The sequence below is a fragment of the Macaca fascicularis genome, chromosome 12, assembly GCF_037993035.2.
Source record: "Macaca fascicularis isolate 582-1 chromosome 12, T2T-MFA8v1.1".
NCBI classification, from domain to species: domain Eukaryota; kingdom Metazoa; phylum Chordata; class Mammalia; order Primates; family Cercopithecidae; genus Macaca; species Macaca fascicularis.
Window position 1 is genome coordinate 78,489,632 of NC_088386.1, and position 26,844 is coordinate 78,516,475.

Here is a 26,844-nt window from a genome sequence, read left to right on the forward strand (position 1 = left end):
TATGCCATTAGAGGGCACAAAATAAAATGTAAAATTAAAGAGAATTTATTCTTATATCTCATAGTTGTGATTTTTAGTTTTCTTTATAAAATGTGATGAGTTTTGTTATTTGATTATACATACCGCCAGAAATTCTTTAAGACGGTCTTCAATGCTTCCTTTGTGAATTGTAAACAAAGCTGCAGCAATCTGGTTGATGGCTTTGGCCAAGCAATGTATGTTGTTGCAATGTCCTGAGAAAATGCAAATAGGGTTGTGTAGACCCCAAAATAGCAAATAATACATAGCAGGCAAATCTTTAATGACTTCACAATCTACAAAAATAGTGGCATAATTAAGAGGAGAGTTGGGACATGACCGGACTTGCTCTCCTTTGACTTTCATGAACACTGATGTTTTCAAAACTAGTGTAGCAAGAGAGTAACAAACGATAGTGTATACGTTAAACAGGCAAACACTTCTGAAAACATCTAAAAGAAATCACATATCAGTTTTATAGTACCTCGGAAACAAAAAAGAAGTGCTTAGCTGCTTTACAACATCTTATCATTCAATCCCTAAAATAATCCTATGAGTTGGATACGCCCTCACCGACCTCTACGCACATTCAGGCACACATGAGCTTACTTACACACATTTCATATATCAGGAAATTGCAGTTCAGGAAAAGAGAAACAGACTATCCCATGTTCCACTACCAGTTAGTGGCAGAACTTAACTCATATTTTATTATAAAATACCAAAACCCATGATTTTTCCATTGCCAAAACAATTTGAAACCACTATTACCTTCTATAGCGGGGCTATACTGGGACATCACATTACTGGCCAGTGTTGGCAAAGAAACTGCCACAAACACCATGAGAAGGCAGGCAATTTTATACTCCTCTTCTGGACTAATGTTTTCTAAGGGACAAAAATTAAGAATAAAATCAAGGTATTTCTTCAAGATTAGTTAAGATTTGATAATCTAAACTAAACAGATTTTTATTTTTAAAATGGCTTACTTTTTTTTAGAAATAGTATTTTACTAGCATTCTATAGAATTGGTCACAATTTTGTTATAAAAAATAAAGTAGAAACAATTTATGTTACAATTGACTATTATCAACTACTTAGGCATATTTCAAGGACGTGTGATAAAACAATAAGGTAACATTTTATTTCTCTTAATTGTAAGATTATAGAACAAAAAATACAGTTAGGATAACTGCAATCCTACAATTTCCTAATTGAAAACTAAAGGGGAATTATTACTTTATGAGAAAGTTATATTTACAATTTAGAAAACTTATCTCATAAATTATTCTGCAAAATCACCAAAAAATTCTTAATTACTTTTTGAAATAGATATGAATATAATTTGAAATTTACTATTTAAAAGACATAAATGTGGGAAGTGGACTGGGTTTTCAACCTCTCTATTTTAGAAGACAGAAGAAACTAGTCATGAATAAAAATACCTAGCCTTGCCCTGAAGTTTTCAAGACACAACCCTTTCTAAAACATTATTGTGATATGCACTCAAACTGTGGGTTATTTAGGCTCTAATCACCATTAGATATAATTAAGAATTGAATATAAGAAAAAAGCCAAAATATGTTTTAAAGATTTGGTGACTACAAAAAATACAGCTGTAGAAAATCAAGTAAAAATTATAATTATCCATGTGACTAAATGTAACATACTGTATGAATAAGGAAACAAAAAGCATTGTTAAACGCAAAAAACAAAACAAAACAAAACAAAACAAAAAAACTGATTACCTCAAACACCAGGCTGCTGCCTCAAGGGGGCAAAAGGGCATTTTTGTAGTAGAAATAGATGAAATGCTATATTTACTTTGTAGACAAATCAAGAAATATCTACAGGATTCTAAGCACTTTATTTCTAAGGGCTGGTCTTAAAAATTTCTGAATGTTTTATATAACACTGTACAAACTCTTGATGGTGAATAACTCTAGTCCAATAAAAATTTCTAGATCTCAATTTTATGCTATCTACTGGACCATCTCCCATCAGCATACTTCTCCTCTATCTTAAAAAATCCTTCTCTTAACTTTGCTCTTGCCTCCAGCTGCTGAGATTTTATTTCTTTGCTCCCCTTTACAATAGAACCCTTTGAGAGAGTTGTCTTATGGTTATCTTCAAATCCTTTTCTTCCTATTCTCCCTTAATCTCCCTTACTCACTAATCAGCCTTTTGCCCATAAAACCTCACTGACACTGATCTTGTCAGTACCACCAATTAACTCTACATAGCTGATCATTTCCTTTCTATCTTCCTGGAAGCTACTCTTTTCTGGTTTTTCTTCTACTTCATTGGTCCTATCTTCTCAATTTCTCTAAATTTCTTTTTCGGTGGTTTTTCCTTTTCTCCCTGAACTCTTAAATCTTAGAATGGCTCAAGGCTCAGACCTGGATCCTCTTCACTGCTGCATCTATATACACTAAATGGCCCAGTAATCTCATCCAATCTTAAATTCCAGAAGGTGGGGATGTTTGTGTTTTATGCACTGATATAGTCCAACTACCAGCAATAACAATAACAAATTTAAAAAGATGAACACAAAGCAGGCATTTGAATATATGGTTAAATATCATACCCTATACCTATGCTGCCCTGGTAGCTTTAACTAAGAGTATTTAATATTTACTAATGCATTTTACCCGATTTTTGTGAAGAAAGAGCTACGACCAACGCAGGATCAATCTCACAAGGTAATCCAGCAGCTGACGATAATTCATACACATTCATTGCAACCTGATAAAAACATAAGAGTTACAGAGCAATAAACAGTCTAACAAATTTCTGAAAAAGCTCACTGTTTGAGTCTGCCTAGAAGAACACCAGAAAATTTCAGAAACTTGGCTGAAGCAGAAACTATAGCATAACTAAGTATATTGAACAACTGATTCAATGCAGGCTGAATAGTGTGAGGTGGTGCTGGTTCTAATTTCCTACTGCTAGGCCAAACAAAACTTGTATACTTTCTGTGGCACATTCCAACAGGATCATTCTAAAGTTATCATTTCTTTTGGAAGCATGAATATAAAATATCAAGTCAGAAAAGATCAATAAATGAACAAAGTGAATCAATATTACTAGACCTATGTTTACATAGTAGTTTAATGAAAAATTATAGTGGTTCAATGTCCAATCATATCATATCTATAAATATGGCAAATTACTTACAATAGGTTTTTAAAGGAGTATTCATTTAAAAATCTGATTAGGGAGTTTCTAATAACGAAAGCAATTTTTCTGTATCACATATAGATTTCAAATATTCAAGATATTCTGACTGCTTAATAACCTCAGAAGAAAACTATCTATCTAACTGGTGTTACCTCTGATATTGTGACAAAAAAACCTTAGTATAAAATATGAAGTAAAACAGTATAGCTTAGAAAAACTGGGAACATGGCAGGGATTAAGTTCTAGATTAAAATGTTTGTAATCTATTACTCACTTCACACACACAAATTAACTCAAAATGAATCATAAACCTAAATGTAAGAGCTAAAACTGTAAAATGCTTAGAAGAATACATAGGCACAAATCATCATGACATTGCATTAGGCAAAATGGTTTCTTAGATTGACACCAAAAGCACAAACAAAAACCCCCCCAAAAATCGATAAAATGAACTTCACTGAAACTAAAAGACATCATCAACCTATAGAATTAGAGAAAAGATTTGCAAATCATGAATCTGTTAATGGACTTGTATCCAAAGTATATGAAGAACTCACAAATAGAGAAAGACAACCCAACTTAAAATGTCAAAGTTAGTTATTTCTCCAAAGAAGATATAGAAATAACCAGTAAACATATGAAAACACGTTCAACATAATATGCCATCAGGAAAATGCAAATCAAAACAATGAGATGCCACTTCACACTCACTAGATGGCTATGATTAAGAACACAGACAATTACAAGTATTCGTGAAGATGCAGAAAAAGTGAAACCATCATACAATGCTGGTAGGAATGTAAAATGGCACACCCAATTTGAAAACAGTTTAGCAGTTCCTCAAAAGGCTACAGTTTTCATATGACCCAGCAATTCTCTCCTGGTATATACTCAAGAGAAGTAATACACATTCACATAAAAACTTGTACACCGATGTTCACAGTAGCAGTGTTTCTAATAGCTAAGAAGTGAAAACAACCCAGATGTCCATCAATTGATGTGAATAAACAAAATGTTGTATATCCATACAATGAAACATTATTCAACAATCATTTAAAAAAGTGCCATTATATGCTGTAATATGTATGAATCCTGAAAATATGCTAAGTGAAAGAAGCCAGTATCAGAAGACTACACATGACGATTTATATAAGTGTCTAAAGTATTCTAATTTAAACAGAAAGTAGATTAGTCATTGCCTAGGGCTAGGGATGGGCGACAAGAAGTGGAATGGGGAGTGACTGCTAACGGGTACAAGGCTTCCTTTTGGGGATGATGAAAATGTTCTAAAGTTGACTGTAGTGAAGGTTGAACAATTCTGGCACTACACTAAAAACCACTGAATTGTGCATTTTCAATGAGTAAATTTTCTGAGGTGACTTATAACTCAATAAAGCTGTTAAAAAACACGTTTGTTTGTTTGTTTGTTTTAAACAGTTAAGTTCTACTGAAAGTTTGCTGGAAACTAAACATGATGATGTCAGGTGAAAACTGAATGGCTGCTCAGAATATATATAGAATTCTCATAATTCTGCACATTAGTGTCTTCTCAAGAACTGATTAGTTTTTGTCTCCTTATTTTTTCTGTAGTGTTTCCACTTAGGAAATCATTTTGAGCTATTTGCATATAGTTTTCAAACATAGAATCACTAGACAATCACTGATCTCAAATGTTTATTCTGTACAACAGACTGTAAGAGAAACAACAGCAGCAACAACAACAACAACAACAACAAAAAGTCTGGATCTTCAAGATATATATGATTTGGTATAAATATAAGTAGAAAAATATAATTATAATACAAGGCAGATTATGTTCAACTCCACAGGAGATAAACAAGTTCTCTGATAACACTAAGAAAAATGAAGTTCTTTATCAGTGGAGAATCTAGGAATGTTTCTTAGAAAATGGCAATTGAATGAGGCCTTAAAATACAGGTAGGATTTCAAAAGGCAGAAAGAGAAAAGGGTGGTATTTTCAAGTAGAATAAATTACTTGATAATAATTAGTTGATAATAAATGCAACAGAAAGATCTAGTTAGCTCACAGAATACCATATAAAAAGAGGGGCAGAGTAAGAAAGAGAAGAGAGTGGGAGAAGGAAGAAAGAAGTGGTAGAAGATAAGCCTCAAAAAGTTTGAGTGGCACCAATTTTTTTTTTTTTTTTGAGACGGAGTTTTGCTCCTGTTGCCCAGGCTGGAGTGCAATGGCAAAATCTCAGCTCACCACAACCTCCGCCTCCCTGGTTCAAGAGATTCTCCTGCCTCAACCTCCCGAGTAGCGGGGATTACAGGCATGCACCGCCACACTCAGCTAATTTTGTATTTTTAGTAGAGATGGAGTTTCTCCATGTTAGTCGGGCTGGTCTCTTACTCCTGACCTCAGGTGACAGAATCCACCTCGACCTCCCAGGGTGCTGGGATTACATGCTTGAGCCACTGTGCCTGGCCTGAGTGACACCAATTTTAGAAGATTCTTGGTGTCATACAAAGGAGTTTAGACATTATTTTTTTTCAGTCAGTGCTTTTCAAGATATGTGAAACAGAAACAATCTAAGAAATGTGTCAGTTTAGAAAACACAAACGTGAGTCCTGATATATCACTTACTAGATGTATAACCACTGGACAATCATTGCTAGGTTTAGATCAATAGTTGGATTTCATGGCTCAATAGATTTCCAAAACAAAAACGGTAAGCTCACAGAAGGCTGCCAACCTGCTGTTTTATATATATTACATATAATCGAATACTAAAAATATTTTTTAAATTACAGCCTACAATTACATCCTTTTATAGGAAATGACTTAACATCAATTTTAAACTTAATGAATTTCATTGTATTTAAAACAACTATTATTTCATTGCCTCATCTTTTTTTTTTTTTTTTTTGAGATGGAGTCTCACTCTGCTGCCCAGGCTGGAGTGCAGTAGCATGATCTTGGCTCACTGCAAGCTCTGCCTCCCAGGTTAACGCCATTCTCCTGCCTCAGCCTCCCGAGTAGCTGGGACTACAGGCGCCCGCCACCATGCCCGGTTAGTTTTTTGTGTGTGTATTTTTAGTAAAGACGGGGTTTCACCATGCTAGCCAGGATGGTCTCGAACTCCTGACCTCATGATCTGCCCACCTCGGCCTCCCAAAGTGCTGGGATTACAGGTGTGAACCACCGTGCCCGGCCACCTCATCTTTCTTAATTTCTTTATCCCCATGTATAAACAGCTATCCATTTTAGAAAAAAAAATCTATTTTTAGTCAATTTTGCATTGCTATAGGTGATCAAAGAAGATTGAATTTCAAAATGCCTAGGTAGTATTTTGGTGCTGAGCTCTCAAAGATTCAATTACAAAGGCAAGCATGTTAACTACATTACAAAGGCAAGCATGTTAACTAACCACTCTAAAATAGAAACTTTATAGAAGTTTAGGATTTATTACATTTTATTGCATATGTAATTTAAATATTTTGCTTTAGAGACTGTAAACCCCAACCATAAATTATATTATTACCTTCATATCAGTTTCCCTTGGAATGTGATCCTTAAAATCTTCAATTGAACTTACAAGAAAAGGAATGTGGTAGGACAAGACCTAGGCAGGAAAACGAATACAGAATTATTTTTCAATGGCAAACCCTAAACTTACAAAATATTACCAATTGATTAATTTTAGTTTCATAAAAATTATTTTACTTTATCTACTTTGTGAGTTTTCAAAAATTCGAAGACATATGAAAATGAAATGCATTCAAAATTATTCAATATTAAAGTATAGTCAAAATTGAAAATACTCTACTGATAATGAAGAGCAATAACCATGCAAGTTATATTCTCCAAGCAGCAGTACCACAACAAAAAATGAGCTTAAATAACTAATGTTATGTATGTTATTTTCTGTAACTACTAAAACTGGAATTTTAATTATATCATTGCCAAGTATGAATCTGAAAAGTAAGTTTAAACTTCTGAGAAATTAAAAGGGATTGTTTGGATACACAGTATATACTTGTAATGGTTTCTTACATCTCTAAGTGCTTCTTGTGCCAATGATCGGAAGGATAAAATTACACCAATTATTGTCATCCTCTTCAAGACACTGTCAACAGCTAAATTCAAAGAAACAGAAGGAGAAGAGAATAAAAAAGTGCGAACTGGATTCTTTCTTAACCTTGGAAAAAAATCTAAATTTATTAAAGTAATAAAATTCCCATGATAGCAGGCACAATTAACAGTAATTTGATTACAATAATGATTAAAGAGAGAAATATATTGATAGCTGATATTTAATCTGGTTAAACTTTTAAGTAACTATAGTTCACATCAAATGGAGTATATTGTATTCTTTTAAAAGGGTTAGACGGTTCACAAGTAGCTAACTATATAACCCTATTTCACAAAAGGTAGGGGCAGGAAGAAGGGAAGACAGACTAGATGAGAAAGAAGCTGATCAGAGTGAACAGGAGTTAAATCCTCAAGCAGCCCAGAAACTCAGCAGTGCTAAATTCTTAAATTGTTAAGGTCTTGAGTTAAGAAACAAAAAATGCCTGTTGAGAACACAAGCAGTTTTGGCAGGACCAGTCTGCTGAAACCTATGAACAGATTTGATCACTTACATATTGGTTAGAGAGCTTTATTCTAAAAATTATTAATAGATTTTCAAGGCTGAGCACGGTAGTTCACATCTGTAATCCTAGCATTTTAGGAGGCTGAGCCATGAAGATTGCTTGAGCCCAGGAGTTCACGAACAGCCTGGGCAACATAGCAAGACCCTGTCTCTACAAAAAATAAAAAAAATCAGTCGGGTGTGGTGGCATGAGCCTGTGGTCCTAGTATTCGGGAGGCTAAGATAGGAGGATCCTTTGAGTTCAGGAATTAGAGGTTGCAGTGAACTATGATCACACCACTGCACATCGGCCTGGGTAAAGGAGCAAGACCCCATCTCTAAAAATAACAAAACTCTGTTAACAAAATAGGATTGGAAGAGTCAATATGATGGTTCAATACCTTCACATTTTATAAAGCCAAAACAAACATTTATTGCACACCATATACAAAGCCTTATACTATGTAGTAAAAGAAGAAATATAAACAGAATAATGATCTAGACCTCAAACAGCAGACAATCTAAATGGGCTGTCATGAAAACTAAGAAATATAATTCCATTTATGTAAACTAAAAAAGATATATATACAGACCTATATTTGTACTTACATAACAAATTTCTGGAAAGAGATGCATACTACAGTAACTATTTAAAGTTAACTAGTTGAGGAGTAGGAATAGAGAGAAGTATTTTATTTTCAACTTTCTACCTTCTGTTTAGCTTATTTAAACTTTGACCATAGCATCTTTTATTAAACCATACAAATAGGCCTAATATAAGCGAAATGTGAATTAAAATAGTCATGTTAACAAAATTATATAAGGCACAAATTAATTAAAAATTCCATGTGAGCAGGAACTACTCTTCATCTTTTCATCTACCTGTAGCACTCAGCATAGTATCTGATACCCAGATGACTAGTAGATATTCAATTAGATGGTAATAATCAAGATGAGACTCAGTTGGGTGGCTGAGGCGGGCGGATCACTTGAGGTCAGGAGTTCAAGACCAGCCTGGCCAACATGTGAAACCCCGACTCTACTAAACATACAAAAATTAGAAAAGCATGGTGATACATGCTTGTGGTCCTGGCTACTCGGGAGACTGAGGCAGGAGAATCGCCTGAACCCGGGAGGCGGAGGTTGCAGTGAGCCAAGACTGTCCCACTGCACTCCAGCCTGGGCGACAGAGTGAGATGCCACCTCAAAAATAAAGAAAAAAAAAAAAAAAGAGACTAGGAAATTGCTACTACCCAGAGAAAGAAATGATGGTGAAAGAAAAGATTTCTCTGAGAAATGTTATCCAAGTTGGGCATAAAGGGGGATTAAGAAGAAAAAAGCCTTCCAATTCAGAAAATAAAGCAGTAACAAATTCAGAAAAAGGAATGATAGAGAATAAAATGAATCAGAGAAGATTCAGTGTGATATAGCCATATATTTTCCAAAGTACGTTACCCAGAATTTAATCAAGTTCTCAAAGACTATACCCTACAACCTCATCTTGAATGTGTACAATAATGACACATTAAAAGTTCTAAGATACTTCACAGTAAGAAACACTGCTTAACGTATTGTTTAATGGATTATTTGCCAAACCATTTGGCCACTGGCACTTCCCTTCACCCCACATAACGTCCACTAACTTCCCAAGGAACTAACTCTAGAACAGAGGCTACGTGGGTCTTGGACGAGGCAAACAAATAAGTAGTGGGGGACAGGAAGAGAGGCAATGCTGGTCAATTATTTCATTAATCCAAATAGCAGCTTTCGAACGTCATGCTGAGGAGTTTATACTGTATCCTTCAAGCAATGAGTGTGTTGTTCAGGGTTTTCAAAATATAAAGAGTTATATGAAAAGAATTCTGTTTAGAAATGACTCTTCCCATTTTAAAAATAATAACACAATTTTTTAAAAAAAATCTAATGTAGCATAGGACCAAACAATGTATACCTTTGGACCAAATGTGACACACCAATTTGTAAACTCTCATCTATAAGACACAGCTACAGCACATGGAATATGAGGAGTGAAAGAATCAGAGAGGATATCCAGTTTTTCCAGTATGACTCACTGGATGGATGGTGAGAGAGGTAACAAAATAGTTAATAAAGAAAACAACAGGTTTTTTCTCCTCACCTACTTATGCCTGCTATGGAAGAGATACTTCCCATTCCAGGGATGTTGTGGAAAACCTGTGGGTCATATAGCTGAAAATATTTAACACAATGTTTCTAAACTTTTGTATGATTCCAAATGACCCAGAGGACTTGTTAAAACACAGACTGCTGGGCCTCAAGCCCAGAGTTCTGAGTCAGCATGTCTGAAGTGGGGCCCAGTAATTTACATAGTTAACACATTCCCAGGTAGTGCCGTTGCTTGTCCCTGGGTTATACTTTGAGAAGCCCTGGTCAAACTAGTACTTGGTTTATTAAACATCTGGAGATCAACAGAAGATAGTTAAAGCTGAAGATAAATATTGGATAAGGGAAGAGAAAATTTTGGATAACATTTTTCCGATAGGATTGCTGAGTAAAAATGGAAGAGTAAGATATCACAAACTGACACTACATAAAAGATGAACCTGCAAAAATGACGAAGAGTAGAGGTAAAAGTATTGGCAAATAAAGAAAATAAACCTTTAATAAAAAGGAGAATAAAACAGATAAACACTACAAAGAAATAAACAGAATGAGAGTTGAGGAAAAAGCACCAAATCTTGCAAATGAGTAGTCAGTAACAAACTTTCAGAAAGGTTTCAGGAAAGTGGACATATTGCAACATACCAAGAGTGGACAGGTGGGACGATCAAACAGTGCATACAAACTAGTCAAAAAGTTTCTAAGTAAGACAGGCGGTAAGATGAAAAAGAGGCCAGTTTAACAACAGACTTAAAAAGTGTTATTTCACAAGCAGTACTTGGCTTTCAGGGTGCAGAAGACTGTCTAGGGATCAGGAAAATTGCTTTGTGGGAATGAATGTAGCAAGGGAGAATGTAGCATAAGGGGGAATGTAGCAAGGGAGAATGTAGCATAAGGGAGAATGCATTAACCAAATTTCATAGTCCAGAATGGACAAAATACATAAAGCTAGGAATAGGTGATCAGGAAAGCAGACAGGCATAAAAGTTTCAATGAGGTAGAACAAGGAGTTCAATAGGTGCAAAGGAATAGGAGAGCTAGAAGGCATGGCTATGATCTGAGAGTTGAATTTCAAAGTTCAAGATTTTTACTAGTGGAACAATTTCAGGAAATAATAACATCCAAAGTACTGCTAAAGTAAAGATCTACAGAGGCAACTTTTGGGGTTTGTAGATGATGGCAGAAAGGCATAAGTGAATCGAATGAGTTTTCAAAGAAAAAATTGCTGTAGGAAAACTAGAAATATTTTTAGTCTGGAATCAGGGAGTCAGTAAAGTGATGAACCTAGTCCCAAGAAACAGAATGTCAGAGAATTAAAAAATATGAAACAGAGACATAGATTTGCTCAAATCACACAGGAAGTCTTAAAACTGATACTAAGGCCAGGCACGGTGGCTCACACCTGTAATCCCAGCACTCTAGGAGGTCAAGGTGGGTGGATCACTTGAGGTCAGCAGTTCGAGACCAGCCTGGACAACATGATGAAACCCCATCTTAATAAAAATACAAAAATTAACCAGGTGTGGTGGTGCATGCCTGTAGTCCTAGCTACTTGGGAGGCTGATGCAGGAGAATTGGTTGAACTGGGAGGTGGAGGTTGCAGTGAGCTGAGATTGTGTCATTACACTCCAGCCTGGGCGCCAGAGGAAGGCTCTGTCTCAAAAACTTAAAAAATAAAACTAGATAAAATAGAATGAAAATAAAATAAATTCTAGATTGCCTCCCAATTCAGACCAGCTTTTAATAAATCATAATGCTTTATCTTTTTAAAATAACGTGCTTGTTGACTGTGAAAAACTCCTTCAAAAACACATTGACCTCTGGATATGGACATGGGGAGAAGGAAGCACAAAGGAATAAACAAAAAGAGAATGTGTTAGAAAACAGTTCAATTGCTGAAAAAATAGTTCTCTCTACTCTCCTAAATGAGTCGCTCTCAAGTAAATCTTTTCTTTTCCCAAATTACAGAAAAAATTTAATAAATTATACTTAAAGACAAATTTGTTATATATGGTTCATTAATATTCAACAATTTAGATTTTGGCTTTGGCCAATTCCAAAATGGTCAATGAGTTAGTGGTCATCAGTCACCATTAACTATTATATGCAAAATTCAAGTAAGCAGAATCTTGACAAAAGACTATGAATTTTGTTTTGAAAACTTGCAAATTCTGTTTGGAATTTTAACAAATTCCATTGTTTCAATTCCACAAATGAGAGTTAAATAAAGTATTGAACACTGCAGTGAATTATTTGCTTCTCACTAGATGGTACAGTCAAAAGATTGTTAGTAGGAAAGTAAATAGGGTTAAGGTCAATGGGGTGGTCAAATGAGTATTTAAAAATGGGAGAAAACATGAAGAAAACAAAAATAATAAGAATAAAGGAGTGGAAAATATAAGTAGCTAGTAAACCAATGTACAATAACAAAAGAAAGATCAGGAGAGGTTTAAAAAGTAATTTCCTACTTACTCATACTCCTTCTCCCTATAATGCTACCAAGTCTATTTTTTTGTTTTTAAAGTATCATATAATAAAAATGACCTTTTCTTTTCCTTTTGGTGTACAGCTCCAATTTTTTTTCCCTTTGAAATACAGTTTTGTTCTTGTCGCCCAGGCTGTAGTGCAATGGTGCTATCTCAGCTAACTGCAACCACTGTCTCCCCGGTTCAAGTGATTATCCTACCTCAGCCTCTCAAGTAGCTGGGATTACAAGCATGTGCCACCACGCCTGGCTAATTTTTGTATTTTTAGTAGAGACAGGGTTTCAACACGTTGGCCAGGCTGGTCTGGAACTCCTGATCTCAAGTGATCTGCCTGCCATGGCTCCCAATATGCTGGGATTACAGGCCTGGGCCACCGCACCCAGCCCCAGATGTTAACATGTATAGATTTGTGTTACTACTATGTAACACAGTGATATGTATTGTATGATACACATGATAGATTTGTATCACCACTATGGTGAGCAGCAGTTTCATCACCCTAAAAATCTCCCTCACTGCTTTCCCTTTATAGTCCTGGCAACCATGGATCTGTCCTATAAGGTAATCTTTAATTCTTATTCAATAAGAATTAAATAAGTTTTACAGGATAAAACAGCCTAATAAAGTGATTCTCTAAAGCATTTAAGAAAAAAATGTCAAATGTGAAGTATGTTAAATACTGCATGGCTTTACTTTTCTTTTGGATTATTTTTTATTTAGGAACATAAACTTGTTCTCTGGCTTTCTCAAATACAAAGAATATTTTATCTGGGACTTCATTTTTTTTTTTAGTGTTGAGAAGGCTTTTAAATTAATCAAGAAGTATAATTTTAAAATAATTTTTCATTATAACTTTAACAGTTCAAGTAAAAAAAGCAAAAGAAAATAACATTAAATCAAATATATCTAAAACAGTTATCTGGCTGAACACACTTTAATACTTAAGATTCACTGTTATTTCACAATATACCTCCCACAAAGAATCAATGTCAAGAAGACATCACACTTTTTTTTTTTTAAGTTGTAGGTTCAGGTTTTCATCAATGGAATATTAGCTAAGAACAAAAAGAAACAAATTATTGATCACTTAACAACATGGATGAATGAATCTCAAAAACATTATGCTAAGTGAAAGAAGCCAGACACAAATTTAATCTATAGTGACAGAAATAAGATCAGTGGTTGTCTGGCCTGGGGCCAGAGACTGGGGTAGGAGACCAACTACAAAGCGATAGCAAACAATTTTTCAAAGTGATGGAACTGTTCCATACCTAGACTGCGGCAATGGTTATATGAATGTATCCATTTGTCAAAATCCATAAGATCGTTGGCTTAAATGGTACATTTTATTGTATGTAACTTATATGTATAGTTGATTTTTAGAAAACAGGCTCAGAAGCTAATCCTTTTAGTCTAAATTAATGTAGATTTATTGTATTAAATTTAATGGGCTCAAAACTAAATTGATACCGGTAATATTCAAGAAATAGCAACACATAGTATACTAAGAGTATGGTTAAGAAAAATTATGAAACAGATAAGTCACACACACGCTTATATGATCCTTTGCAAAAATGTTCTAGTTCTCTTCATAAGCTAAAGAGTACTTTTCATAATTTATTACTTGTATTTATGTTACAAATGTTGAGCCAAAGCTAAATACTGAGTATCAACATCTTCTTATGTTTATAAAAAGTATCATGAGTTACCCACATGATAATCTTTTAAAGAGTGCAGCCATCTGGTCTGGTTTGTCAAAGCTGGTCCTCATTTGTGTTAACACATCAACATTCTCCACCACAAGTTTCTAAAAAAAAGAAAGATCCTAGGTCAGGCACAGACCTCTTCGTGTTAATGAGATAAGAGCATGCTTGGAAATTACAATCTGGCAAGTAGGAAACACGATTCATGAAATCCAGATGCCCTATGCTATATATTTTTGTTGCTGTTTCAATAAAAGAATCTGAAAATTATTTACATAGCTTAGTGTTTCCCTGCAGTTTACAAATTAAGAAGGAAGGAGTTCAGGAAAAGCAACAAAGATAAGTGGTAGGATAAAGAATCACCTTATACTTAGACACTGAACAGCATCAATAATAAAAAGTAGACACTAAAATGGACATAGCAACAAATTCCAATTGAAACAAAAGAACTTGCTAAAGTTAAACCTGGCCAAAGTATGCCTGTAGACAATGAGTTTATTACTGGATACATACAATCAGAGGGAGAATAACTTGTTAGGGTCTGGTACCACTTGATGGGGATTATATAATAGCAATGTTTCCCAACAAAAATTATAAAATGGAAGTATAAACTATCTACTTGTCTTTCACAGACCCCTGAGAAAAGGGAAGAGAAAAGAAGGAACAGATAAAGAAGGGAAGGGTGTGAAGGATAACTATTCAAGAAAAGTGTAACTCATTGAAGAATGCTCTCCTTAAAAGAAACATTACAAAAGTAATTTAGTTTAAAAATTATAACACAAATGGAGAATTAATTTCATTCTGTCAGAGGTAAGCCTTGACAACGATAAACAGAGTTTCTAAAACAATGAAGGGAGAAGTGAGAGAGACATTCTGCTCTTTGTTGCACTGTTACCTAAGCGGTCTGCTTTCACCACTAAGTTCACCACGATCACACTTCCCAGTTCTTTCACAATGTAAGTGAAGTTTATAATTTAATTTCTGATCTCTATATCTCTGCAAAGTTCTTATAAATCAGAATTTTCTTTACTTTTGTTCTCTATAATGGTTCTCAGCCCTTGTATACATCAAAATCACCTGTGGTGCTCTTTCCAAATACACATATCCAGGCTTCATTCCTGGTTATTTCAATGCAGCAGACCTGGTTGGGAAGGTGCAGCAAGCATATAAAATGCCACGGTGGTTTTTTACAAATGAAAGGTTGGTAACATCTGATTTAAGGGGAAAAAACTATGCAGAAAATCCATAAAAATATTTTTTTCAAAAACACTAGTATAAGTTTTGTTTAGGTTGCTTGATGTTACTACTTCAGATTATTTATTATGCTGCTAAAAAGAAGTTAAGCTCTAGTCACATTTATTTGCCGAGTTTAACTTCTATGGTCTCTGATTAGACTGCCTGCTCACTCTGGGCCAAAACAAAACTCTCCCAACCTAAAACTCGATTCAATAAACACTCAAACTCTATGCCCAAGCCTGACAGTGACCATGCACTTTAAACGTAGTATCACGTATTACTGAATCAACATCATCGAATTTAAAATGCACCTTATTCTATGTATCACTAAAAGGAAAAAAAAAAAAAACTACTAACACTATAAGATACATACAATTTCAGAAATATTAATATGTTTAATAATAAGAGCAACTATAACCATTAGCTCTTATACAAGGTAATTTATAACCATATTTACTATAATCCAATTAAGGGAGGTAATATTCCAAGTTTACAGCTGAGGAAACTAAGGTCAGAGAAGTTGGATAACTTGTCCAAAGTTACAATGATATTCAATAGTTAATTTGGAATTTGAATTCAGGTATGTCTCATTTTAAAATCCATGTTCTTAATCCCTAAAGAAATGGTTCCCCATCTTTTGTGTGCATCAAAATTCTCTAGAGGACTCCTTAAAAACACACATTGCTGGGTCCCAGCCCAAAAATTTCTGACTTAGCAGGTCTGAGACAGAGAACAAAAACCTGCATTTTTAACCAGCTCCAAAGTAATGCTGCTTCTGCTGGTCTGAGAAGTAAAATTTGTGAACCATTACCCTAAATTATTTGCTGGCTTTCTATTCTTTGCTCTCTATAAAGTTATTAATTAATCTCACTGATGAATAAACTGAAAGCTGGCAGTAACGATAGGAATTACCAATGCAATGGTTTAGAATAAGTTTAGACAGAGTGAGTGAAATAAATCAAGATTTAAAAAAATGTTTGATTTAATTTACTTGATATTGTGTTAAAAAGAAAGTGTTAAAATTCTTGGTAAAATTCATATTTAAATTTCCTCCTTCATTTGAAAAAATGTCTTTTAGAATCCCATGAAGAACTAGAAGAACTGATCTGTAAAATGAAAACAATTCTTTTGGCCGACTGGAAGGAGAAATGGACTCAATGGGCACAACCCCAAATAAAACACCCAAGAGTTTTAGTAGAAAAAAAGATGGCTGCTTTCTTCTCCTGAAAGGAAAAAACATGTTTCACCATGAGTACACATACATAGTGTTATGTCTGACACACAATTTATTCACAACCATCAAATATAAAAAAGCTCCACTTAATTAGCACACAAATTTACTCTATAAAACAAAAAGGTCCTCAGCTAAAACAGGAACTAAAATAATTAAGGTCACCTTTAAGATAAAAAGAAAAAGATACAATCAAATGATATTTAGTTTCTATCAGTTTAGATTAAATCTTTTAAAAATGGAAATAAAAGCAAAGAAGTGGCCAGGCATGGTGACTCACACCTGTAATCCCAGCACTCTGGGAGGCCACGGTGGGAGGATCACCTGAAGCCAAGAGTTTGAGACCAGCCCGGGCAACATAGCAATATTTCGTCTCTACAAAAAACTTTAAAAGGCTGGGCACAGTGGCTCATACCCGTAATCCCCATGCTTTGGGAGGCCGAGGTGGGCCGATCACCTGAGGTCAGGAGTTCGACATTAGCCTGTCCAACATGGTGAAACACCATCTCTACCAAAAATACAAAAAGTACCAGGGCATGGTGGCAGGTGCCTGTAATTCCAGCTACTCGGGAGGCTGAGGCAGGAGAATCGCCTGAACCTGGGAGGCAGAGGTTGCAGTGAGCTGAGATTGTGCCATTGCACTCCAGCCTGGGCGACAAGAGCAAGACTCTGTCTCAAAAAAAAAAAAAAAGCTTAAAAAAAATTAGGCACAGTGTTACATGCCTATATTTCTCAGCTACTCAGGAAGGTATGCCCAGAAGTTCGAGGCTGCAGTGAGCTATGAAGGTGCAACTGCACTTCAGCCCAGGGGACAGGGAGAACCTGTCTCTTAAAAAAGAAAGAAAAAAAAAAAACCAGCCAAGAAATTAAGAACGTTTAAAATATTACAGTTTCCCCCAAAACAATGTATATACTAACTCTGCTATTAGAGATATCACAAAGTTCTGCTGAGGAGAGTCACAGGGATATCTGGTAATATCAAAAAAAATTAATGTTCATACTCTTTGATCCACTTTTAGAAACGTTTCCTATCAAATGCTCAAACATGCTGCTGAGGTTGCAGAGAAAAAGAATGCTTATGCACTGCTGATGGGAATGTAAATTAGTCTAGCCACTGTGAAAAGCAGTTTGCAGATTTCTCAAAGAACTTAAAACAGAATTACTACTCAACCCAGCAATCCCATTACTGGGTATATACCCAAAGGAATATAAATCGTTCTAACATAAAGACCCATGCATGTGTATGTTCACTGCAGCACTATTCACAACAACAACAAAAAAGACAAGGAATCAACCTAAATGCCCATCGACAAGAGGCTCAATAAAGAAAATGTGGGGTAGGTGGGTGTGTGTGTGTGTGTGTGTGTGTGTGTGTGTGTGTGTATCATGAACTACTACACAGTCACAAAAAAGAACAAGATCATGTCCTTTGCAGCAACATGGATAGAGCTGAAGGTCATTATCCTAAGGGAATTAACACAGGAAGAGAAAACCAAACACCTCACATTTTCACTTAAAAGTGGGAGCTAAATATCAAGTACACATGGGCGGCACAGTTGCTCACGCCTGTAATCCCAGCACTTTGGGAGGCTGAGGTGGGTGGATCACAAGGTCAGGAGATTGAGACCATCCTGGCTAACACAGTGAAACCCCATCTCTACTAAAAAATACAAGATATTAGCCAGGCATGGTGGTGGGTACCTGTAGTCTCAGCTACTCAGGAGGCTGAGGCAGGAGAATGGCATGAACCCAGGAGGCAGAGCTTGCAGCGAGCCGAGATCGTGCCACTGCACTCCAGCCTGGGCGATAGAATAAGACTCTGTCTCAAAAAAAAAAAAAAAGGTGACAAAATAATCTGTATGCCAAACCTGTGACATGTCATTCGCCCATGTAACAAACCTGCACATGCACCCGCTGAATGTAAAATAGAAGCTGGAAAGAAAAAAAAAAAACGCTCAAACAAGTATGTAAACTGTGTAGAAGTGTTGATTAAACGTAGAGAATTTTAAATGTCTAAAACTGCTCCTTTCAGAAATCCACTCAAGTCAGAGGTAAAAAAATAAGGCATAAACCTATCAAAAAAAAAAAAAAAAAAGGAAACAGCAGAAAAAACAAGATCAAACGAGAAAAGTCAACACATTTCTGGAAGATGGAAACTAGAGCAAAGAATAAGGAGAGGTGAGAAATATGATTAGCAAGTTCTTATAATGGAGACACAATGTAGAAGCAAGTTAAATCACACCTCAAGAGGGAGGAAGGAATCAGAAATTGAAGTCAATGGCACAGAAAGGAAGGCTTGAGGCTGAAAACAAGACAATGACTTAATCATGGCAGCCTGCCAGATATATAAAACCTCCTATCTCCACCCTGCACTAATCTCCAAAAGACTTCTACTCTCCAGCTGAAGGTCCTGTGCTTGATGAATTATTTGCAGGAATCCTCTGAAGCCTAGGATGACTATACCTTTCTCCAGAGAAGATTTGTATTAGCTTCTGCTAAGTACATTGGGGCACTACTAACCTAGGACCACATTAATCCAGGTCCAAGGCTTGAGATGCCTTAGACAAAGCATACAACATAAACAGGCTGCAAATTCCCGGGAGGGGTGACTCATTTCCAGTTCACCCTTACCCTGAAGGTCTAACCCTTTGGAGTGTCTATATAAAGAGGGTTGGGGAGAAATTATGCAGACTTCTCACACCCTTTGAGAAAGTTGCTCTAGGTTTTTGACTACTGACACCATTGTCCCAAAAGGCCACCAGAATTCAGCTTAGTTTTCCAAATGTTACTTCTGCTTCAGTACACGTACCTGGGTGAAAAGTGGCTTCTAAAGCTGGGCTTATGTCTCTGATTTCCCAGGTTCTCCCTGGCATTAGCCTAGAAATACTTCACTATCTTTTTAGTTCTTCTTTAAAGAAGATTCTTTTATAGATATATCTATGTATCTCCAGCTTTTTAAGTTGTTCTTTGAAAATAAGGTGGTCTGAATTACCTAGACTACCAATACTGGAAGCAAAAATCTGTAAGTTCTTTTGCTTCTATAATTTCAAAAATTAGGTTATTCTAAGGAAATTTTATAGGACACTAAAGAAATTAAAATAATCACTGACAGAATAACTTTTAGAGATTTCAATACAACATACTGAATTTATGTATATGAAACATCATTATGATCTGTAGGATTTCTTATGTAATAAAATACAAGAATACACATGAAGTATGCCTCTGTACACAGAGGCTGAGAAAACAAAGTCACAAATAAACACCTTCTCAAGTTCTTAATAATACACAAGCAGTTGAATACTAAACAATCCGGATTACACCTTGAGGTTATTAGGAGAGATCTCAAACAAAATCACTATAAAACATTATACAATTCCAGAAAATGGAATCCTTACAACTAACCTTGTTTTGAAGAACTGAACGATGAAGGCACAATATTAAAAATACAAATATTTCATAGGAAGCCTTTTGAAAAACACAATCCTTAAATAAGTCAGGATTTAGTATTTGAGAAGCAAAAAAGTAAAAACAAATACCAAAACTAATCATAATTACTACAATATTAAATCTAATAAAATATGGAAGTTATTATGAAGGTAAAATGAAAAGTCAAGTAAGAAAAAAATCACACAGGAGATTACCAGAAAGCTAACATCAAAAGTTTTCAAGAAAAAATGTTTTAACATCCTTAACCATCTTGGTTAAGGATATTTAAAAAGTCAACATTGTTTACAGTAGTTCCACATTCCCCTAACTTTAAATTTTAATAATATCTGAGAAAGAGAGAATACAGCCACTCCAACATATGAGAGAGAAATGTTAAAACATAAGCACCTTCCATTTCTTCTCAAGAACGAGAATATATTTGATAACATTCATACTTAGAGACAAGGCTAAAACAGTTAAGTTTATAAAATAATTGTTAAAAGACTAGGATAAAATCTGTACTCAAAAAAAGACCCTAGAATAATGGACAATACCTAACAAGATAAACTTTAGTAAGAAAAACTACAAAGCATACACTCAGGTCTAAAAATTTCACAAAATATAAGATGTGGAATGCCATGGTTTAAAGTTAGCATAAGAGAAAAAAAGAGAAAATTCATCTGATTGCAAGTTGATTGTGAAAACAGTATGCCTACCAAATGTGTTCATGCTATCTTAAATTGTATGAGGAAGTACAGTATCCAGAATAGATCAATGTACCCTCACTTACCAGACCTTATCTGAAACTCATTATTGGTTCAGGGCACTATTCTCTAAGAGTGACACAAAAAAACCAGAGTGTGTACAGAGGAAGGAGTGACAAAGATGGCAAAGAGACTGAATATGAATCTATTCCACACAGGGAAGAGAAAGATGACACATGAAGGGAAGCAGTTTTTAAATATGCGAAGGGTGATCTTGTCAAAGGCAATCTCTGCCTCTTGATGTAAGAATGAGGACCGATAAAAAATTACTACTTAGATACTAAATCAACATAAACTAGAGATGTACAGTAACTGATAAGATGGCCTCATTTTCAAAAAGACCAGATAATACATCTAGAAAAATGCAACATGTGCTCCTTCATCAGATAAGAGTAGGTTAGATGACTGCTGAGATCCCTCTCAGTTCTACAGGCAGTGTAGCATGGTACTAGCATAATCTCTGGTGCTGGACAGACTGAGTTCAAATTTCGGTTTCGTCACTTACTACAATGTGAGCTTGCACAAGTTATTTAATCCTTCTTGGCCTCACTTTCCTAATTTGTAAAATAAGGAAAACACCTCTTTTAAAAATGTAAAGGAGTTAATAAGATAGGTGAAGATCTTAGAACTAAGTCCTGGAATAAAATAGTTAAGAAAGCTGGGGCCAGGCACAGTGGCTTGTGCCTGCAATCTCAGCACTTTGAGGCTGAGGTGGGTGAACCATTTGAGCCCAGGAGTTAGAGACCAGCTTGGGAATAAGGCGAAACCCTGTCTCTACAAAAAATCAGCCAGACTTGGTGGCACATGCCTATAGTCCCAGCTACTCAGGAGGCTGAGGTGACAGAATCGTTTGAGCCCAGGGGAGCCGAGCTGGCAGTGAGTCATGATCACACCATTGCACTCCAGCCTGGGTGACACAGCAAGACTCTGTCTCAAACAAATAAACAAAGCTAGCTATTTTTATTTTTGCATTCAACAAATATTTACTAAGTGCCTACTATGTGTGAGGTCTGCAACAAGGTTTTAACAGAGTTTAGAACTGCGTTTATACGCTAATGAGAGTGACATAAACAAATACATGGCATGAGAGGTCACAATTAAGATACACATACAGCTGAATGAAGAGAATAAAAAGTACTGTTTGCTATTTTAGAAAGTCTGGTCAGGTAGGACATTCTGATACAGTGACATTTGAAAAATACATGAACGTCATGAACAGGCAAGTTATGACCATGTCTTAGTGAAGGGTAGTCTGAAATGACACAACAGCAAGCAGGCCAGTCAGGCCGGGAGAGTTAAGGAGGAAAGAAAAGCAGAAGGCCAGATCCTTGCAGTACTGTTAAGGAACTGTTCATATAAATGAATTCAGAGAGATTCAAAATAGGCTAATTTTTATTACTGTACCATGATACTGTATCCATCAAATTAAATAACAAAAAAGCAAAAAATAATACAGAAAATTCTAGAAGTGCCTAGTTTATTCGGTCTGAAATAAAAAATGGCTAAAGTAAAATTTTGGAGCCATAATTCTTCTATTATCTCATACTGAAGGAACACAAGAAAAAAAATCGGAGATGAGGAATTGGTTATTTGAGAACAGTAGGATAGAAAAAAAATTATGTATTTACAGGAGAATCAGTCTAATAAGAATGATACTGCTTGTAAAGAACCAAGACTAGCATTTCAATGTTTGTATATTTTCAACCACATAAAGTTTATAAACTTCATATTTTAAGGCATCTAAAAGTTGACTTTTATACAACAATTGCAGAAAACTTCAAAAATAATGAGAGGATAATGATACGATCAATACTAAAATAAGAGACATTATGCTGAGTACCTAAAAGCTTGACATGCATGATGATCTCATAAAATTCTCTTAAAGTAAAAGCTTAAACATTTGACTGAAATCAAAGCTTGTAAGTGATTGATAGGTCTGAAATTCAGGAAAGTCTAACTTTAAAGCTTGAGTTCTTTTTTTTTTTTTTTTTCAGAGTCTCTGTCATGCAGGCTTGAGAGCAGTGGTGTGATCTCAGCTTACTGCAACCTCCGCCTCCTGGGTTCAAGTGATTCTCCTGCTTCAGCCTCCCTAGTAGCTGGGATTACAAGTGCCTGCCACCATATCCAGCTAATTTTTGTATTTTCAGTAGAGATGGGATTTCACCACGTTGGGCAGGCTGGTCTTGAACTCCTAACCTCAGGCAATCTGCCCACCTCGCTCTCCCAAAGTGCTGGACTACAGGCATGAGCCACCGTGCCTGGCCGAAAGCTTGAATTCTTAACCAATGGGTAATATTGCCTCTCCTTTTTAAATCTTTGACTATACTAAGCTTTTAGTCACATTGACTCTTGCTATTTACTCACTCAGCAAAATACTATTGTTTGTGGAAATTGTTCTATATATTTGCTCCATTTTCAGTAAATCAGATTATCACATTTAGAACTCTATGTGCTACATCTGAACCGTAGGCTACTTACCAGTACCGTCCATCATTTTTTAAGAAACTAAAAACTGGCCAAGCATGGTGGCTCGTGCCTGTAATCCAAACACTTTGGGAGGCTGAGGTGGGTAGATCACTTGAGGTCAGGAGTTCAAGACCAGCCTGACCAACACGGTGAAACACTGTCTCTACTAAAAATACAAAAATAAGCCAGGCTTGGTGGCGCGTGCCTGTCTGTAGTCCCAGCTACTTTGGAGGTAGAAGTTGCAGTGAGATGAGATCATGCCACTGTACTCCAGCCTGGGCAACAGAGTGAGATTCCATTTCAAAAAAAAAAAAAAAAAAAAAAAAAAGAACTAAAAAATCGAGATGCAAGTAACCACCAAAAAGCTTTTATAAAAAAAATGTTTACTTTAAAACATGACTTCTCTATTCTGCTCATAAGTTCAAAAGTTTTGGTGGCCTAAGTTCAAATTCTTTCAAAAACTACATAGTTATATATAATAAGATTCATTCAATATAAATCACCTTAGCTCTAGGATATTTCTAAAAGGCTAAAAAAAGGTATTTAAAATGCTGTTGCTTCAGTTCCTTTACATATTTACTGAAACATTAAGTATTCTAAAGGCATTTTTTCATCCAACTTAGAGGGCATAAGATAATTACTTAAGAAAAAACAATAAGCCTAATAATGTTTGTATTATAATCTATGGAAAGCAAATACATTCAAACTCCAAATGTGAACACATTTTTAACTCTGGCTGGAATTTTGAACCTGGTATTTCAAAGAAAACATCATGATACAATACTATGAAGGCTTGACCACAAGCCAAAGACCCTGAGGTTCTGTCCCCTTTACCAAGTCAATTCACCTCTTTTGGCTTTCCATTTTCTTACCTGCAAAATAGAGAAAACTAAAGTAAGATGCCATAAAAAGGCCCTGCTAGCTATTTAATTTCATTTTCATATTATTACTTTCATGTTGGAATAAAATAATTAACATTGTAGGCTTGCTGCTCATATCCCTGAAATGTTTTTCAGGAATTAATATTTAAAAGCTAAAATTAATAAAGACTATATTACCTTAAGTTCAGCAACTTGTGATGAAATATGCCACATAAGGCTTTCACTTAGAAACTTCATACCGTATGGGCCTAGTAGTTCTGATAATGACCTCATTTCTGAAAGAAAATGTACTTAATTTTATACTTCTGACAAATACTTTAAGAAAATGAACATTAACACAATACAACATCTCATTATAAAAACTAATATAAAATCCTGATAAAAGCCTCTAGAATGAAAGAATAAAAAATACAAAGGTAATTCTAAGATACAATATGCAGTTATGCATATAATTGAATGAAATAGTCACAACAGAATCAAAAGTCAAAAGAATCAAGACACTAGCAAAAGAATTAAGTTTTCTTCATTCTCTAAACTGTGGTATAGTATTATTCACCTGATATGTCAGAATATTCCTCTGCATTGAATGTTAATTCATTTTCTGTAGGTAAGTTCACAAATGCTTTCATTGCAGGAAAATATGCTATATGGCCATTGCTGACTTGTCGTAACAAAGTTTCCAAATACCTAAGGAGAAATGTAAACTTATAACTGGAAGAAACTGCTTAATTCAGAATGTATTATGATATACATTCCTGCATATAATTTTAAGTTGACTGATAATATGAATGAGTACTTATTCACAAAAAATAAATTTTCCTAAGTAGTTCATTACAAACTTTCCGTTACTACAAATTTCTAAATGCATTCCTTACCAATTTGTGTATAGACTTGTAATGGTTGGCTCTCCATGACTGTCTAAATGTTGTGTTTGTTGAAGCAGCACATTATTAAATACTCTTGTAATATCAATCTGCACATAGTTTTCTATTGACTGGAGTACAGTCATGTATGCTCTTACACTTGTTAGAAGTTCTGAAGGTTTTGCAATTTCCTGTGTGGCTTGATTATACATAGTCATCCCAACAATTGACCTGGGGAGAAGAGGTAGAAGAATAAGAAAAGCCTCTGACTTTTCCATTCATGTAAAATAAACCACTCAACCTACTGTTATCTAATATTAAAGCAGCAATAAAATTAACTTTAAAAACAATTTATTACAAAGTATAAAATTACTGTCATTATCTTCCCAGGAAACAGTGTGAAAAAAGAATGAAGGCCAGGCGTGGTGGCTCACACTTGTAATCCCAGCATTTTGGGAGGCTGAGGTGGGCAGATCACTTGAAGTCAGGAGTTTGAGACTACCCTGGCCAACATGGCGAAACCTTGTCTCCACTAAAAATACAAAAACTAGCTGGGCCTGGTGCACACCTGTAATCCCGGCTACTTGGGAGGCTGAGGCAGGAGAATTGCTCGAACCCAGCAGGCAGAGGTTGCAGTGAGCTGAGATTGTGCCACTGCACTCCAGCCTGGACGAAAGAACAAAACTCCGTCTCAAAATAAATAAAATAAAAATAAAATAAAATGAAATGAAATGAAATAAAATAAATATATCTTTCCTCGGTAAACAAGCTGCTCCCTTTGCCTTGATCCTAATCACTAAGTAGATGTTTGGTTAAAAAAAAAAAGAAAGAAATTGCTTCTCTGTGGATTAACAAAGCAGACTGTTTACAAGGAAAACAAGGGAGCTGTAAACTGAACCCTACCTTCCACCCACCGATCTCCCACCTCTAACCCACTTGAGAATAATAAACACCACAAGGCACAATGTCCCTTTGGTCTAAGTTCTAGGGCATTCCGGGTTTTACTGTCAGGCTGCCTGACTTACTAAGGAGAACAAAAGACAGTTCATCGCCAGACTCTTCTCAAGTCAACTGATAATTTAACACTCAACTTACTGCCAATGTATATACTGTCATATTCTATTCTCTAATTCTTTTAGTCATATCTCACCAGCTACAGTTCTATCTTTATCCCATTATTACCTAGAGTATTTAACACAATTGTTAAGTATATAGTGCAAATACAACTACCACCTGTTAATGACTACAGAAACTTTGAAAACCTTTTGACAAAATTTTGTTTTATAAATTGCTTCAAGGCTTCAAAGAAAAAAATTCTCAAATAAATAAAAATTTTCATGAATAAATATTAATAAATAAGTAGGTAACTTTAGAAAAAGGTTAAAACAATATCTATAAAGTTGAAAGGTTTCTGACTTATCAATGCACTATTTCATATACATACATAAATATATATTCATATATAACTTAGGAAATTCTAATCAGAATTGAGAATTCAAGAATCTGGAATTCTACTGGCTTATTTAACAGCAACATGTGAATTCAGAAAACATGTAAGGGTTCATCTAGAACTTAGGTTTTCAAACATCCTACTGTGACCTACTGCAAGACATGCATCTTAACACTGCATATATGTAACTGAACATTTCATGCATATATGTATGAACATGCATATATGTAACTGAAACATTTCCCGAAGCAATATACATATTTAATACATACAGTGTACTGGTTTTTTTTTCCTATTATTTTCTTCCTCTTGTCCTTTCTTTCCCTCCCGCTTCTTTCTCTAAACTTTGACTACAACCTAATAAACTGATTTCATGACCCTATTGGGTTGCCACCTGCAA

At 35.3% G+C, this 26,844-nt stretch overlaps 1 protein-coding gene across 4 annotated transcripts in view; it reads right to left on the minus strand.

Annotated features, from left to right (window-relative positions):
* The window catches only part of NCKAP1 (NCK associated protein 1), a 111,254-nt gene that overhangs the window by 3,054 nt on the left and 81,356 nt on the right, over positions 1 to 26,844 (minus strand). For all 4 annotated transcript variants that reach the window (XM_015432461.3, XM_005573658.4, XM_005573657.4 and 1 more), the window contains 9 exons: positions 25,007 to 25,225; positions 24,688 to 24,818; positions 24,309 to 24,406; positions 14,135 to 14,228; positions 7,217 to 7,299; positions 6,705 to 6,785; positions 2,670 to 2,763; positions 790 to 906; positions 124 to 233 (listed from right to left, as the gene is read on the minus strand). In XM_015432461.3, the coding sequence (XP_015287947.1) occupies positions 124 to 233; positions 790 to 906; positions 2,670 to 2,763; positions 6,705 to 6,785; positions 7,217 to 7,299; positions 14,135 to 14,228; positions 24,309 to 24,406; positions 24,688 to 24,818; positions 25,007 to 25,225 (1,027 nt within the window). The remainder of the gene's footprint in view (positions 1 to 123; positions 234 to 789; positions 907 to 2,669; positions 2,764 to 6,704; positions 6,786 to 7,216; positions 7,300 to 14,134; positions 14,229 to 24,308; positions 24,407 to 24,687; positions 24,819 to 25,006; positions 25,226 to 26,844) is intronic.